Below are 15318 nucleotides of genomic sequence, written 5' to 3' on the forward strand. Positions count from 1 at the left end.
AACAAAATACATACAAATTTCAATGACCAATATTGTAAAAACAATCTCATATTTTTTTAAAAAAAATATTCCAAGACACTAAAAAAACCCCCAGATGATATATTCCTCCTATCATTGAGTTAATGGAAGGGTACATCAGCATAAACACATTCAAAGTTTGAGTGAGTGTCAAACATATCATGGTGGTGGTCATAATATGTGATGGAAGCCCTGCCCCTTTTTCACATGCTTGACTTAGTAGCTGCCATCTTGACATCCCTAATGTAAATTACATGCCTCAAATCCAGGGTTTCAAGGCTTTATGAAAGATGCCACAGCAAATATGACTTCTCTCTTGAGGCCCCATCAACCAACTCTTTCTAGCCAGCACTACCTGAAGCATACACATTCTTCCAGATCAGATAGGATATGTAATAACAATTATACTATTATTATATTATATATAAAATCATTATTCAGTTATATAATTTATATAATTTTTGCAAGCCTTTCAATGTCATGTTAAGCATCCAGTATTAACTTGCCAAATTTTGATTCAACTTGGTAGCAAGGTTTATGATGACAAAAAAAGGTAGGCTATGGCAGTTGCAACTGAACTGAGAGAAAAAGGTAGGAATAATGAGGGTTAAAATTGCTAGCAGAATATCCTAGCTTTGTAATGGCTAATTACTGCCACACTTTTTGCTCTATGAAAGTGTGGCTCTAAGATTTCTACCATGCTGTCCAGCAAGTGCTTCATGAACTCAAGAACTCTAACCCCATTTCCAGAGAAGCTTGCCTCAGGTCAGTTATCCCCTTAAGAATATCTTTTTCTCTAACGTGTTATCCATTCAATCCAATTTGGCCACAACTTTATTGGGATTTTTTTTGGGGGGGGGGAGGAAGGGTTGAATAAACTTTGTTCATAGATTTATTTCTTAACAGTTAATTAGTAACAAGATATGTACCTTCAGTGTGTTCTTTGTCATGTGACAGATGATTTCTCTATAAATGTATTAACTTCACTTACAAAGCCAACTGAATCTCTAGGTCACCAATCTGTGGTCTTAGAACAACACAACCATGGATCCAAAACACTTCAGCAAATTTCTAGATGAGAAGCTGGAAAAAAATGAAAAGTTTGCTCCTTCAGAACGGATGTTTATGTATGATGGGGTATTATACCCTGCTATGATCTCCTGCCCGGAAACTCTGAAAAGGGTTCATACTTTTAGAGCTTGGGAAGATGATGTCATATTAGTGTCATACCCCAAAACAGGTAAGCATTACAGTTTTGCAAGGAATACTATTGTCTCCGAACACATAGAATATAGAATTATATGGCTGGAAGGAACCTTGGAGGTCTTCTAGTCCAGCCTCTTTTCTAGGCAGGAGAACGTATACCATCCTTGTAAATGTATGTATGTTTGATAGTTTCTTTAGTATTTCTAACAGAACTCCTGTTAAATAAAAATTAGCAGATTCCAGAGCACTAGATATATTATGATAGGTTAAATAATTTCTCTTTGTGAAATCCTTCACTGATTACTATGTTTAAGATGACATTCTTGACCTTCTCTGTGTTTCCAGAAATACAGAAGTCATACAATGAAATTGGCATTTTTGCTTAAAATAATCAACAATACGAAAACTTCAAAACTAACTCTGAAAATGTTTCAGATTGATTTCCAAATCAATCTATGCAATGTATGAAAATACATAAACAAATGTTGCAAAATTCATTTCCTTATTGTTTGTGTAATATTGAAAAATGACTTTATTAGGTTCTTGACAGGCCAAAACACTGGTATATTGATAAATTCTGTATACTGGGGATATATTCAAAAGAATTACATATAACACATATCTAGTCAAACTGGATAGATTTATCTATTCAAGGTTGCAATGACTTTGATTCTGAGATTGTGAATATTTCGTATAAAATTGATTATAATATAGCTCTATCAGTTTTCTATGTTTATATACATATTCTTGTTTTAAGAAGACAGTTGATATTTGCCATTTTCAGTAACAATGTCTAATGTCTAGTTTGATATTAAATTCCTGCTCAACAACTTTACATGCTTAAAGTTACTGTGCATGCAACAGACATCAGAGCTGCACCCTCTTCTCATTCTTTTTGAAGTTTCATGCACAATGTTTATTCTTTTCTTGTTTCTATGTTTATGTTTTCAACTCTGATATGGTTGAAATGGCCTTTGGTCAAGATATGTACCCTTATATATTAAGTGACAACATTTCTGCATTTCTTCAGGTTCAAACTGGGTTGGGGAGATTTTAACACAGCTGGAAATTGCCTCTGGAAAATATGATGAAGATGAACAGAAGCGAAGGAAGCAAATACTGCAAGAATTATCACTATTTCCTTATCTTGAATTTGGAGATCCAGAAAAATTTGAGGTTAGAAATCAGAGAAATACTCCATAGCTTCTATCAAGTGGCAGGAAAGTTGTATAAAAGATTTACAAGTTGAGAAGGGTTTGTACACAGGAATCCTATTTATATAAGGTAGAGCACCTTGAGACTTCTTCACAAGGTGAAATTCATTCATTAGAAAGAAAAGAGCTGGATGGGTGCAAAAGAAAAATAGGGATGTTTGTGTGAGGTCTCTGTGTTCAGCTCATAGTAAAGATTTATTGTAGATCATTGGAGCTCTAGTTCAAACAAAGCCCTTAAATATCATAACATTAAACTATAAGAAGTAAACTAAAGCAGGGGCTGGCATCCTTGTAGCACTCATCTAAATGTGTATGTATTGATGGGAAATGGTGACAGAACACACAAGGAAGCCACCAGTGACATCAAGTCCCAAGTCAGCAGAGACAACATTTTTAGTTTTTCTGGTTTGGTTTTTAGGTGAATTATTTCTATTCCAAAGCTTAGTCAGCCTTATTTAGTGATATTTCCATTGGAATATAGAGTGAAATTGCACTTTGAGTTTTGATAATATGTGACCAAATATCAGTGGTTAACACCCACACACTGTCAATTCAGGAACCATATATAGGTTATATGAAGACAAACAAATAGGACTTGAATTGAAGATTGTCAGAAATTTTCAGCTTGTCCTTATTTTAAAATATTTCATGTTGCTCTGTATCTTGTCATGAATACTTAGTTCAACTCATGCCCTTTTTCATAGACTGTTATAGAAAAAATGCATTTTATCAATAACAGTCATATAATTTAAATCCAAGTGTCCATTCCACATCTGAAGAATTTCCTCAATCTATATCCTTATTATACTGATGGAGACCATATCCATTTCTCTGGAATCAATTAAGGGACCATTGTATCCAACCAAGATTTCCATGTCAACTGAAAAGTTCTGGAATGCTGTAATGAACACATTGGACACAATTTAGCCAGGGAAATTTGGCCTAGAACTGTCTTCAGTGATTTATTTCTATTACTTGAAATGAGATGCCAAAAGTCATTTTTAAGCACACTGTTTGCATGACAAGAAAAAGCATATTCAAAATGTTGGCTTTCCATCTGTGTATATTTTCTTCCAAAGTGTCTCAATGATTTGATGTCTTTTAACCATCTCCAAACTCAAAGGCAGCATGTCTTAAACCATTTGTAATGATCTAGGAAGCAAAAACTAAAGAACACTATTGAATTTGCTTCCCTTCTTAAGTCCACTCTTGCCTTCAGCCTCCTAGTGCAAGTGAGGGGAGCTTTCAGGACCCAACCAGATAAACTGGGTAGGTCTCATAAATCAGATTTGTTAAAAGAGAAGAGTAGCATTGGTTTCTGTTTCAACAATGCAAAAATAATAATGTAAGCAGCATGCGGCAATGTATTTCCTTCTCCCTTCTTCATCTGCCTACAAAGACTCTTGAAGAATAGCAATAGTAATAGCATTTATTTAGACTTATATACTGCCCCATAATGCTTTACAGCACTCTCTGGCGGTTTATGGTGTCAGTATATTGCTCCCAACAATTTGGCTCCTCATTTTACCAAGCTCAGAAGAATGGAAGCCTGAGTCAGTCTTGAGGCCTGTCAGGATCAAACTCCAGGCTGTGGGCAGATTTTGCCTGCAATACTGCATTCTAAGCACTGCACCTCAGGGCTCTTTAGAAAAGGTTGGAATAGAACAAATTGATATATGGCTTTATTGCTTTATTCTGTACACACCTATCTCCCTGCCTGCAAGAATATTACTATTGTGCCATTTTCTATGTGTGCATGTCATTGTGTTTGTTCTAAAATGTAACTATGTAAGCCATATAATTTCCCAAATTATTAACCAACTGTCTTAACCAAATGTGTTAATTATGCAGGAGATACAATGGCTCAGAGTTTAAAAATGCTAAGCTTCTTAGTTGGAGAGCTGTCAGCCTGGGTTTGAGACATGATCCCCATGCAATGGGGTGAGCTCCCATTACTTGCCCCAGCTCCTGCCCACCTAGCAGTTCTAAAGCATGCAAATGCAAATAGATTTTAATAGGTACCACTTCAGTGGGAAAGTAACAGCATTCTGTCTGCCTTTGGCATTTAGCCATGCTGGCCACATGACCATGGAAATTGTCTCTGGGTAACACTGGATCCCTTGGCCAAGAAATGGAGATGAGTCATACATGAGTGACAGGGAAACCTTTACATTTACCTTTTTTGTTAATTATGCTTAGATAGCAATATCTAGCCAAATAATTACCTTCTTGAGTCTTTTATAATCCTCAATTGGGTAGGACCAAATTTTCAAAGCACAATTCTCCTCTCTTTTCTGGCATCCTTCCATTACATCAGAAGTGGTGGTCTTTGGTCCACCATGAACTTGAAAACTTTTAGCATTCAAACTAAATCCAGTTAAATTTGCTAGCCACATTCCCCTCCCTCCCAGTTCCAAAACCTCAACTCTAATTCCTTTTCTGCTTCCCTCACCAGCTTGTTTTCAACATCCTTCAAACTCTTAGCGTCAGATCTCTGTATATGTCCAAAAAAAAACCCATGTCTGCTCTGCCCCAGTGCTTTTACAGAGGAATTTATCACTCTCCAAATACAGCACATATATTGGGGAGATCATGTCACAGAATGACAATCAGTGTGTAGCTGCTCAATTCTTTCACATTTACACTGCACTGTCAATTCCACAGTAACTTTCCTCACATCAGTCAGTATGATTTAATATGAAACAATCTTGTAATTAAGTAGGGTCAGGTAAAAACAACCAGAAGGACTCCTGGAGAGTCTCAACAGGAGTTTTATTGCTAGTTGCATGTGTTACACAAAACTCATTATACTGTATGCTTTCCCTTGGGTACAGCAAGATAAGGCTTCAAGGATTCTGGGGGACGTCAGACCTGCTGCTTCCTGTAGACCAGGGGTGTCAAACTCAATTTCATTGAGGGCCACATCAGCATTGCGGTTGCCCTCAGGGGGCCGGGTGGGTATGGCCAGGGTGGGCGTGGCCTACTGGGTGGGTGTGGCTAGAGTGTGTATGGCCTACTGGGTGGGTGTGGCCAGCTCTACATCGTTTGCATCAAGGGTGCCTATGGGGGCCTGGGCAGGAGTGGGACAGATCTGAGGGTCTCTGGCAGAAGGAGGGTCTCTGGGCCAGGGCCAAGGCAGCGGGGGCCGTTCCCTCATTGTTTCCAGGATGGCTTCACGGGCCACATGAAACCACTTTGCGGGCCGGATCTGGCCCCCGAGCCTTGTGTTTGACATGTCTGCTGTAGAGCAATAACTACAAACTCAGTCCCCACTTAACATCTCCTTCAAGTCTAATTGGAGATTCCACCAAAGAGTTTATGATGACAAAGATCAGTCGGACTCAGATTTTTTTTTGAAGGATGAACTTTGATATCCCTAATTTATACTTCCACTTGATAAAAAGCATCCACGAAAGAGACCTAAAACAAGATGGATTGATGACATCAGCAAATATTGTGGACCCAGTTAGTAAAAGAAAACTCAGGACTGTATAGGCTGGAAACGAGAGAAAGAGGCCTTCATGTTGCAGTGGATAGACGAGGACTAAAATTATGATGATGAAGAATTTATACTTGTGTATAGTTTTCTTTGCATAAACGCTATTAACTTCCTTTTGTTTTAATATGATTAAAGAGGATAGAAAAACTGCCTTCCAGAAGAGTTATAAAAACACACCTCAGCCCTCAAAAGTTGCCCAAGTCTATTTTTGAAAAAAAGGCAAAAGTAAGTACCTTAATTCTCAATTAAGACAATTTTATATATCATTGCTATATATATCATCTATCAATGAAGTGTTGTCAAATAAATTTACATAGTAAAATAGGACAGCAACCCCAAGATCATACCAACTTTTCAGGTTCTGAACTGGCGTGGAGCACAGTTATAAGAAACTGTATTTTTTTTTTCAAAATAAAAATTGAATGATTTCTTTTTCTGGTTTTCAAGCAAGCAGGAAAGGTGCAACATTGCAGCTCGAAGTCTGAAATTGTTACAGGTTGATTTTATTTTTTAGTATTGTATCAGGCAAGTTCATCAAATCAGTGGTATCTTCACTTAATTATTCAGACTGAACCATTGGTAAATATCTCATGTTAAATATTCTTAGCTTTGCTGGTTACAATACTTAGGATCTCGGGAAATGGTAATATTAGAGATTGCACAACCATTTATTCAGAAGGGTACGGGGTCTCCTGTGTGAGCAGGAGACTGGAACAGAAGACCTTTAAGTTCCCTTCCAACTGTTATTCTGCTATTTTGTCTTGGGAAGGAACTTTATTTTTTTAAAAAATACTTTTCTCTTAATTTGATAGTTTTATCTCTAATCCCCATTCAGTTCACTTCCAAATACGTTTGAATTTTCATACTTAGATTTTTAGAAATGGAATGTTTTTACTTTTCTGGCTCTGCTCTTCTAGATTTTACATTTACATGCCAATATACTCTCTTTTGTTTTAAAGATGCTGGTTTTGTTTCGGAACCCAAAGGACACAGCTGTATCTTTCTTCCATTTTGCCAAAGGCATAAAAATAACTTCTGACCAGCAAACCTGGGATGAGTTCTTTGAAGATTTTATCACTGGAAAAGGTGTTCTTTTCTTCTTATTCATTGGAAAAAATATACATGCTTGAAATAAGGCAGAAAATGGATTATTCTATTTATCTTTCGGTCTCCTGTACTCTCCATCTGTCTGTGAAGAAGAAGCAAGATCTCTTTGAACAAAGGGTTCCATTCTCTGTTTGTCTTCAAGCACTGAAACCTATTTCCATTGCTTCAGTACAAAGCAACAATAGTTCCATGTTTAATTTCATTCTCTAAAGTTCATCTCACAGACATAAACCTAGATTAACTGCACATTAGCCTAGTATTTGTATACCATTTGTATACCAACCCCATAAACTATTATGTTGTAATGTAATGACAAAGCTCACTCAACTTGCTGAGAAAATGGCAGCATTTCCTATAGTACTGAGCTACAAATTACCCAACTTCATTTTAGCCTGTTGTGTGAATTTGGCTAGTAAGTAACCTTTACTTGATTTGTGTTTTCTGTATACACGTCTAATGCAGGCTACAAAGAGAAATATTCTTGCGTCCCTTTGTTGTTGTTAGCTGCAAAGTCGAGTCTGACCCATCGCGACCCTATGGACAACGTTCCTCCAGGCCTTCCTGTACCATCTTCTGGAGTCCATTTAAGCTCATGCCTACTGCTTCAGTGACTCCATCCAGCCACCTCATTCTCTGTCCTCCCCTTCTTCTCTTGCCCTCAATCTTTCCCAGCATTAGGCTCTTCTCCAGTGAGTCCTTCCTCCTCATTAGGTGGCCAAAGTATTTGAGTTTTAGCTTTAGGATCTGGCCTTCTAAAGAGCAGTCAGGGTTGATCTCCTCTAGGACTGACCGGTTTGATCGCCTTGCAGTCCAAGGGACTCACAGGAGTCTTCTCCAGCACCATAGTTCAAAGGCCTCAATTCTTTGGCGCTCAGCCTTTTTTATGGTCCAACTTTCACTGCCATACATTGCAACTGGGAAGACCATAGCCTTGACTATACACACTTTTGTTGACAGGGTGATGTCTCTGCTTTTTAGTGTGCTGTCTAGATTTGCCATGGCTTTCCTCCCCAGGAGCAAGCGTCTTTTAATTTCTTGGCTACAGTCCCCATCTGCAGTGATCTTGGAGCCCAGGAAAATAAAATCTGTCACTACCTCCATTTCTTCCCCATTTATTTGCCAGGAATTGAGAGGGCTGGATGCCATGATCTTGGTTTTTTTAATGTTAAGTTTCAACCCAAGTTCTGCACTCTCCTTCTTCACCCGCAACAAGAGGCTCTTTAGTTCCTCTTCACTTTCTGCCATTAGAGTGGTATCATCTGCATATCTTAGGTTGTTGATATTTCTTCCGGCAATCTTAATTCCAACTTTTGATTCATCTAGCCCTGCCTTTCTCATGATGTGCTCTGCATATAAGTTAAATAGGCAGAGCAACAGTATACAGCCTTGCCGGACTCCTTTCCCAATTTTGAATCAATCAGTGGTTCCGTGTCCAGTTCTCACTGTTGCTTCTTGGCCCACATATAGGTTTCTCAAGAGACAAATAAGATGGTCTGGTACACCCATCTCTTTAAGAACTTGCCACAGTTTGTTATGATCCACACAATCAAAGGCTTTAGCATAGTCAATGAAGCAGAAGTAAATGTTTTTCTGGAACTCTGTAGCTTTCTCCATGATCCAGCGTATGTTGGCAATTTGATCTCTAGTTCCTCTGCCTCTTCGAAATCCTGCCTGTACTTCTGGTAGTTCTCGATCCACATACTGCTGGAGTCTAGCTTGTAGGATTTTAAGCATAACTTTACTAGCATGAGAAATGAGTGCAATGGTGTGATAGTTTGAACATTCTTTGGCACTGCCTTTCTTTGGAATTGGAATGTAAACTGATCTTTTCCAATCCTGTGGCCACTGTTGAGTTTTCCAAATTGGCTGACAAATTGAGTGTAGCACTTTTACTGCATCATCTTTTAAGATTTTGAATAGCTCAGCTGGAATACTGTCACCTCCACTAGCTTTGTTGTTGCTCAGCTTTTCTAAGGCCCACTTCACTTCACATTCTAGGATGTCTGGTTCGAGATCAGTGACCACCTCATTGTGATTATCAGGGACATTAAGCTCATTCTTGTATAGTATAGTCCCTTACCCTTTGCAAACACATTCATTTCCATTCAAGAATCATTTGTGAGCTCCTTTGAAAAATAATTCTTTGAAAAGTAAAAGTAATCCATCTACCATCCAGTCAGAGCTGAAGAAGCTTCTTGGCTGAGAAGCGAAATATCTTCCTCAAGAAAAAAAAATAACATAGTCCAGTTGCCTTTTGAAAAAGCACCTTTGAGACAACCATGTCCTGGATGACTGAGAATCTCCATAGATATTGATTCTCTTTCATACACATTTATGTGCTTAATTGCCATTTAATCTTATTGGTTGTTTAAATCAGGATGCATTTTTTCAGCATTCTCTCATTTGACTCCATCAGTTCTACTAGTATTGTTAGTGACACAATGAAAACTATTACATCAGTTTTAAACTTAACTTTTCAGTTTAGTGTGAGGAAAGAGATCAAATATATTTACTTTAATGAGTAAGGACCATGATAATTCCGGGACAGGTATGAAGTATCTGCAGGTGGTATCAAAGGAGGGCATGGGGACAAATGACCAAAGTATTACAGTGGCATGGTAGCACATTGCTGTTTTCCTCATGTTGATGAGAAGGTTGTATTTTGCCAATGCCTCTATGTGGGGTTGACTATGCTTGAAATGACATATGGTTTGACTGGTACCCCATAAACAAAAAATGGAATTATACACTGTGAATGAATGACAAAGCAAATACCAGTTTTGGTGAATAATTAAGGCAATTTAATAAGCACACATGATTAACAAGCCTAGGCTTCAGCGGAGAGGGAGCTGCCAAAAATGTCAGGATGATGGTCATGAGTATACAATCAAATCCTGCACCTTTTAAAAAATGTGTGGGATGTGTGAAAAAAAGAAACAGCGGGGTTTTTGCTGAGCGGCCATAAGTTTTGGATTCCCCCTAAAAATGCTCCTGTTAGCCGAGCAACTCAACAATTAAATAATAATAATAATGGTGATCAATGATTTAAATTATGCATGGTAATCTGCATTTGTTAATAATCAGAGAAAAAGTGAAATAGAAAGGATACAATGAGAGTTCACACTGAAATCAATATCCAAATGTTCTGTTTAATTCCTATCAGTGGCCTATGGATCTTATTTTGATCATATTACTGAATGGAACAACTATCTGGATGACAGCAATGTATTTTTTATTACCTATGAGGAAATAAAAGAGGTACGTTTTTCAGAGTAAACATTTAGATTTAATTTAATAATAAAATTATGTCTGGCCAAGTACTATATAGTAATGAACAATAGATCAGGAAATAGAAATAGGAAATGTAACTCAGGATTTCCGCCTGGTTACTTTTCTCTAAATATCTCAGGAACATTTTCATTTTAAGGTCAACTTTTGGATCAGCTGATCTACTCTTGCTAATATTTCAAGTGAAACAATGAAAACTGTGTTTTTTTTGTTTTTTTTTTATTTATTCTAATGTGCACAAGCCCCGCCTATAAATTTATAAAAAAATTGTATGGTACCCAGATCAAGACATGAATTGAAGCAATTGAAAGCATTACTTACTTATGTTATATATTGTTGTATTATTCAGAATCCAGTTTCAGCGCTGAACAAAATAGCCAAATTCTTTAATTTTTCTGTAACTGAAGAAGAGATTGAGAGCATTGTAAAGAAAACAAGTTTTGAAAGCATGAAAGATAACGCAGGAAACTATGGGAAACTAGGGGAGACACTTTTCCGCAAAGGTAACATTGTAATATTTTTAATAATTTTGTCTACAACATTTAATAGTCTTCTCTAACCTAGTGGCTTTATGGTGTGTGGGATTTCAGCTCTTAATACTTAAAGGTGCTGGCTAGGAATGATAAGGGGTGAAGTCTAGCAATGCGTTGGGAAAGGCTCATGATGCTTTATATTATTCAAATATTAGGGAATATGATACAGACAATCCTTGACTTACAACAGTTTGTTTAGTGATGTTTGAAGTTACAACACCACTGGGGAAAAATAACATGAGCATTTTTTGCACTTACAACCAGTATCTTCATGATCACATGATCAAAATTCATATGGTAGACAACTGGTTCATATCATGTGTTGCAAGACCCCGAGGTCATGTGATCTTCTTTTGTGATCTTCTGACCAGTAAATTAAATGGGGAAGCCAGATTCAATTAGCAACAGTTGTTGCTAATTTAATAACTGCAGAGATTCACTTAACTGTTGTGGAAGAAAGGTCATAAAATGGGCGAAAACTCACTTAACAACTGTCTCACTTAGCAACAGAAATTTTGGACTCATTGTGATTGTAAGTAGATGACTACCTGACAAATATACGAAGTTAATATGTTAGAATGAATCTGCACCTAAAGCTTTGCGTGTAAGGTGGGACTAGAACTCAGTCTCCTGGTTTCTAGCCTTGTGCCTTAATCACTACATCAAACTATTATATTTCTATTAATGTTTTTGAAACTCCTATAACGTAAGGGAGGAGTTTGACCAGTGTCACTGAAATCTGCAGGAGGGAACCACATCTGTACTGTGTCATGGAAAGAGTAGGAAACCTCCATATTACATATAGAAAGCCAGTCTTAATATTGATACTTGTTGTATTTACAGTAATAGTTATTTGCACCCTTATAAACGTGCATATTATTTATCTGTTTGCACAATTTATAGCCATATCTCCTCAAATACTCATGCCAGGCTATAACAAAATAAGACATCAATAAAACCAGTAACAATTTTAGAAGGAAAGAATCCAAATTAAATCAACTTAGAATTAACCTATCTACTTAGCAGCAATTTCCATTGAATTAAAGCAAATTTAAATAGGAGACAATACTAAAATGAAAGCACTAAAAGTCTGAAGAGTTAATAAGCATAACTAGCTACTTAGAATGGATAACTATAAGGTACGAGAATGGTAAGACTGCACCCAGTGATTCCCTGGCTAAAAAAAAAATTATTATATAAATATATTTTACCTGCTTCCCAAGAAAATCAAGAGACTATTTAACTGGAAGGGTGGGAGGAAAAAAATCAGATTTAATTCTGGAACATAGATAAGATGGATGGATGGATGACAGATAGATAGATGACAGATAGCTAAAATATGACTTCTTTGCACTGCCATGCGGAATCAATTACTCCGTTTAAGGATTCATTCTTCTCTATAATAAACATTTAAATCTCACCTAGATCTATCTGAGAGTCTTCTTGCTGAGTAAAATCGAATGCTGAGTAAGCAGACAAATCCCATCGTATGAAACCTGATAGTAATTTACAAAATGCTTATTGAAATGTATTAATCTATGTTTCTCATCCAAAAGCAAATAGCTAAGAGAACCTTTTTGAGGGATAACACAAGGGAGGGAGATCTTTGCCAAATCTGCGAATTGGGTATGGGACATTCTCTAAGTAGGCATAAAGTCTCCCTGTTAACATTAACATTAAGCGAACCATAGGAACTGGGCATCTAAGGATGTCCCTTGGAAATGTCTTTATTGTGCTATAAAATATTTATTGTTTTTAAGGAGTTTTGAAGAATGCCTCAAAGGTGCTTTTTCAAAAGGCAATTGGACTTTTTTTTGCCTCTTGAGGAAGAAGGAGACTAATTCCTTCCATCACTCCTACCATCCTTCCAGAACCAATGAAACTTCTTGGATGAGAAGCAAAATGTCTTTTTCTTCCTCAATGGGGGAAAAAAAAGTCCAATTGCCTTTTGAAAAAGCACCATTGAGACAACTATGACTTGGATGACTGAGAATCTCCACAGAGTTTTGAAAAATAGCTATTCTTTGGGAGAAAGACTTTCTCTCCCCTTAGATTCCCACCCTCTACCTACCATTGTAATTCTTCTTTTCTTTCTTTCTTTTTCTTTTTCTTTTTCTAGGCATAGTCGGTGATTGGACATCTGTCTTCTCAGAAAGCCAGAGTGAAAAAATGGACAGAAAATTTGAGGAGAGTGTAGCGAAAACTAAGCTTGGAATGATGTTGAAATATGAACTGTACTGCAAAAACTAAAGAGGCCATCAGTGCTACAAATCTCTCAGGTTCTGATTCTCTGCATGTGGATAAACATACTTAAGTTGTTCAAGAAGCATTGGTAGTGCCTTCCTCAGTCTCCAGATGTGCCAGATGTCATTTCTCATAAACCCAACACAGCTATTGGTTGGGTTATGTGATGAATGAAAAATTATAGGAGCTGGAGTCCAACAGACTGAAAAAAAAGCTGCTTTCACCATTTGTTCCTTTCACCTCTTACGGATATTTACATATTTGATATTACATACTTATTTTTAAGTGGAAGAACTCTTCCAGAATTAATAAAAAAGTATACTTACCTATAAGAATTTACTCTCTTATTCTATGCAAAATTTGTTGAGCAATTATGAAAGACAATGACTGAGAAGCTTCTATTGTTCCTGATAACAGAATTCCTTATAAATTTTATTTTGCTTTAATACAGAAATTCATCCCCACGTTCGAAAGAAATAAGCTCTTGGTTCTAATCTTTACCAAATGTTCTCTTCTGTATGACAACTAGCACAAAGAAACTTTATAGTGAAGGCTTTCCACAAAGGAGGCAAATGTGCAAACACTATTACACTGTTGTGTCAAAACTCTCATATTTGTATATGTGTGATATCATTAGCCACACATATGAAAGAGCTCCAACTTGTGATGCATATTGCAATGCCGTTTCCCTCATTTTGACAAAAATCTACAGATGCCCTGGAAAACTAGGAATGCCTTGTGTATAATGGCCCTGTATGTGTTTTTTAAAAGGAAATAACATTGAGATCAACAGGGCTAACATTCAGATAAAAGTGTGTAGGACTGCAGCCTTATAGTACAACCATATCTACAGATCAATAGACATGAAGTCTTTCTTCTCCTGTTATCTGCACTGATGGGACCACACCTGGACCATTGGATGCAGTTCTGGATGTCACTCTTTCAGAAGAATAATGGACTTTCTGTCCATTAGAAGGACTAGGGGTGACATGATAGCAGTATTCCAGTATCTGAGAGGTTGCCACAAAGAGGAGGGGGTCAATTTATTTAACAAAGCACCTGTAGGCCGGACAAAAAACAATGGATGGAAACTAATCAAGGAGAGAAGCAACCTGGAACTAAGGAGAAACTTTCTAACAGTGAGGACAGTTAACCTGAACAAGTAATTAACCAAAAGGAAGCCATTCCTCCAACAGAGGGAAAAAGGTTTTTTTCTTCTTCTAAGCTTTTACTCCTTGTAACACCTCTGTAACTGTGAAGCTGGTAATTTCATGAACAAGGGGTTGTAGTTAAAGAAAAACCTAAGTTTGAATCATTTCCCCCCCCAGGCTTGTACAATTGTTGTGTTATTTATTTATTCAATTTATATACCCACCCATCTCACTTTTATATGTTTCTAGGCAATTTATAATAAAACAAATAAAATTCACAACATATGCATTGTAAGAAACAAAAATAAAAACACATAGTTGCCAGACATAATAGAACAAAAAAAATAATACAATTCTTATATACAAGTATATGTTATGGTCAATGTCTTAGGCATTCTATAGAATGCCCAAGAAATCTATAGAATGCCAAAAATGAGACATTTCATATTTCACATATTTATTAATGATTATTATGATTAATGATATTATTATGTAATGATTATTAATGTTTAAAACTATGATTTATGACCTATTACTTGTGGTTTATATGTACACTGTGAGCTTGCACAGTTTACCTGTATCCTAGCTTTGCAATAGGTAATTACTGCCACCTTCTTTGCTCTGAGAAAGTGTTGCTCTAAGGCAGAGGTCTTCAAACTCGGCCCTTTTATGACTCATGGACTTCAACTCCCAGAATTTCTCAGCCAGGCATGCTGGCTGAGGAATTCTGGGAGTTGAAGTCCATGAGTCATAAAAGGGCCGAGTTTGAAGACCCCTGCTCTAAGATTTCTAACTTGCTGTCCAGCAAGTATTTCATGAACTCAGGAACTCTAATCCCATTTACAGAGAAAATTGCCTCAGGTCAGTTATTCCCTTAAGAATAACTTTTTCTCTAACATGTTATCCATTCAATCCAAGTTGGCTACAACTTCATTGGAAAATTGAAAGGTTAAATGAACTTTGTTCAGACTTGCTTAGTCAGTTAATTAGTAACAGGTTCTGTTGTTTGAGTCATCTGTCAGATATTTTCTCTATAAGTGTATTAGCTTCACTTACAG

At 36.9% G+C, this 15318-nt stretch overlaps 2 protein-coding genes across 2 annotated transcripts in view; both read left to right on the forward strand.

Moving 5' to 3' along the window:
- The window catches only part of LOC308668787 (uncharacterized protein), a 497063-nt gene that overhangs the window by 343061 nt on the left and 138684 nt on the right, over positions 1 to 15318 (forward strand). The gene's annotated exons all lie outside the window — the stretch shown is intronic.
- Positions 1063 to 13115, forward strand: LOC308659157 (sulfotransferase 6B1-like; the record flags this gene model as incomplete). Its single annotated transcript, XM_081312591.1, has 7 exons — positions 1063 to 1258; positions 2255 to 2400; positions 6073 to 6162; positions 6897 to 7023; positions 10208 to 10302; positions 10682 to 10835; positions 12985 to 13115. 7 exons carry the CDS (start codon positions 1063 to 1065, stop codon positions 13113 to 13115), a joined length of 939 nt encoding a protein of 312 aa, XP_081168717.1.

This window comes from Vipera berus, assembly GCF_964194415.1.
Source record: "Vipera berus genome assembly, chromosome: 1".
In the NCBI taxonomy this organism is placed as follows: Eukaryota; Metazoa; Chordata; class Lepidosauria; order Squamata; family Viperidae; genus Vipera; species Vipera berus.